The sequence below is a fragment of the Aethalodelphis obliquidens genome, unplaced genomic scaffold, assembly GCF_003676395.1.
Source record: "Aethalodelphis obliquidens isolate GAN/ISIS:26980383/991018 unplaced genomic scaffold, ASM367639v1 scaffold28, whole genome shotgun sequence".
NCBI classification, from domain to species: Eukaryota; Metazoa; Chordata; class Mammalia; order Artiodactyla; family Delphinidae; genus Aethalodelphis; species Aethalodelphis obliquidens.
In genome coordinates this window covers 13512679-13515468 of record NW_020837972.1, presented here as the reverse complement: position 1 = coordinate 13515468, position 2790 = coordinate 13512679, and the positions used below count along the sequence as shown (strand labels likewise).

Below are 2790 nucleotides of genomic sequence, written 5' to 3'. Positions count from 1 at the left end.
GCGGGCCTCTCACTGTTGTGGCCTCTCCCGTTGTGGAGCACAGGCTCCGGACTTGCAGGCTCAGCGGCCATGGCTCACGGGCCCAGCCGCTCCACGGCATGTGGGATCTTCCCGGACCGGGGCACGAACCCGTGTCCCCTGCATAGGCAGGCGGACTCCCAACCACTGCGCCACCAGGGAAGCCCACAGCTGACTTTTTAAAGGTTGTTGCAGACTCAATCCTCCACCTACCTTTCCCCCTCCTTCAGTGAAGAAGCCTACCCAGAGCAGTCACGTGCCAGCCAGCCACAGTACTTGGCACTTGGGGAACTGAGATGAATAAAACATACTCCTGATTCCAAACAGCTGGTCTAGCTTTTATTCCACGGCCCTATTTTGTTCACCCATATGTTCGTCTCTTTTTACCTCCTCTTTTCTTCTCTCTTGCCCTTTCGTGTTTCCTCATCTTTCTCCTCCTGCAGCCAGCTCCTTCCTCCATTCCAGTGTTCCTCAAACTTACCAAGCTTATAAAGCCCAGTTTGAAAAGCCAGGCTCTCAGAGGCAGTAATCATAATGTAAAAAGTGTGGAACTGAAAACACAACACCTGAGGACCATTAAGCAAATCCCTATCTCCCGCCCCCCAACCCCGTGCCTGTTTCCCCAATGGTGAAAACTGAATATTAGACCAAGGACCAAGCCACGTGCTTTACACCTGTATCTCATTTTATTATCGCACCTACGCTAGTAAGTAGGTACTACTGACAGCCTCACTGCAGTTGGCGAAACTGGGGCTCGGAAAGCTAAGTATTATAAATTGTCTAATATTAAGCTGGGTTCAGTGAGCCAAATTTACACCTAATTCGATTTGCCTGGTTCCAGCCCTCGTACTTTTAACCAACCTGTCCCGCACTGCCCAAAGTAGGGCTGACTTAAGCATTTCCCCGGGGTAGGGGGAGAGAGGCACCTTGGTAACTAGAAAGCTAAACCGGGCTTTGCTCTGAGCCTCTCAGGAACTAAATAGAGAAGAGTACTCCATGGACCCAATGAATGGCTTTCTCATTCCAACCAGTGAAGACCTGAGGTTCAGAGACAGCTGGGGGAAGAGGGGCAGAATCTTAAAGGGAACTACAGCTCTGACAACAGCTTCTTAAGGCCCTTCTCCGCATAACTGTAGGGATAAAACGTCCTCAGGGCTTCGCCTTCCACAGCACCTGTCGGGATAACTTCCGGGAGCCGCGCTCCTCCCGGCGGCCCCTCCAGCCGCCCCCAAACCCCAGAGGTCGCCCCGCCCCTCTTCCAGGCAGCCCCACCCCCTCCCACTGCTGTCCCATCCCCGCCCGGGGTTGTCCGGCCCGCGGGAAAACGTACCTTCGTCCGACTCGCGGCCCCGGCAGCTGCGCTCGTCATCCTCGGCGCTCTCCAGCTCTTCGTCCTCCTCGGGGTAGTACTCCGGAGCCGGCGGCGCTCCAGCCGGGGCCGGAGCTGGAGCTAACAGCCCCGCAGCACTCATGTCGCCTCTGCCCGCAGCTGAGCGTGCCACCCGGGATCCGCGGCCGCGCGCCCTGTGGACTCCACGTCCGCGTAGCAGCGCCCGAGGGAGCCGCCAACTCGAAGAGCCGGAGCCGCCGCTACCCCTTCCCTGTCTTCGCCAAGCTCCGCCCCGCGCGCTCGCTCTCAGCAACGGGGACCTCGCGCCGGCGGCGACTTCCGGGTCGGGAGCTGCCCGAGGACCGCCTGACTCTGCTATCCTAGAGGGAGTAGAGAGGCCGCCTGACGCCCCCTTCGCCTTAACCCCATCTCCTTCATCGCCGTCTTTAAAATCCTCAACGGGTAGTGGAGAAAGGCGGAGACAGGCTCTCTGGAGTTAGGCAAATCCTTGGGTAGGCCCAACCGCGGCAAGGACCCCGAAGCTCAGAGGCCACTTTCGAAAACAGCCGCTAGGCGTCGCCTGGAGCCAAAACTAAAGAGGTTTTTTTTTTTTTAAGGGACTTGTGAGGCAGAAGATTTGAAGGGCTCTTGGCAGGTGGAGGTGGTCTCTTTAATTTAAACAGGTGAACGACATGAACCATCCCATTTATAGGTCGGGAAACCTAGACATTTAGAGTTCGTGTAATCATCCCGAAGAAAAGGAGCGTGGCTCCTCCTCTGACTGATTAGAGCTTTATTAAGAACTAAAATAAAAACGAGGATGCTAATATTCCATCCTGGGGTCAGTAAAACTGTATTTTCCCAGTCGGTGGGAGTCCTTTCTTTTTGTGTAGGTTTGTTCAATACGGTATTATCCCGACTTTACAGATAAGAAAAGAGCTGTCAATTGCCTTTAAAAAAAAAAAAAGCGTCCAGGCTGCCTTGTTTAGACTCTCAGACCCAGGTCCTCTACAGTACAGCTGCCTCATATTTCTCAGAATATAAATTTTTTAAAAGGTGGTTTTCCCCAATCCAATAACTTGCTAACCAACTCTGAACTGAGCAAGTGGAACATTTGCCTGCAGAAAGTTAATTAGGCTCAGGAAAGGAAGGTGCTAGCTGGTAACTTGGAAAACAAGAGAGTTGAATATCTGCATGAATTAATTTGTGTGATTATCTCTGAGTAGAAGGGGACACGGTGTTATAAGCTTTGCTTAATGAACAAATTGAGGATGTCCTTTGTCTTGGTGTGTGTAGCAAGAAAAGGGATGGTTAATGGTTTGTCCAAAGTAACCCTACTCTTTACGTTGCACCCAAGTCTCCATAGAAAAAAAAAAGTAACGTACAAGCAGTAAACTTGAACACAGATGTAAAAGCCAGACTGGAACCCAGTATTCTCATTC

General features: G+C 52.4%; 1 protein-coding gene across 7 annotated transcripts in view; it reads right to left on the bottom strand.

Moving 5' to 3' along the window:
• Nucleotides 1–1632, bottom strand: part of SUDS3 (SIN3A corepressor complex component SDS3) — a 301932-nt gene extending 300300 nt beyond the window's left edge. For all 7 annotated transcript variants that reach the window (XM_027124722.1, XM_027124723.1, XM_027124724.1 and 4 more), the window contains exon 1: nt 1349–1632. In XM_027124722.1, the coding sequence (XP_026980523.1) occupies nt 1349–1490 (142 nt within the window). In that variant the 5' untranslated portion in view covers nt 1491–1632. The remainder of the gene's footprint in view (nt 1–1348) is intronic.
• Between the last annotated feature and the right edge of the window lie 1158 nt (nt 1633–2790).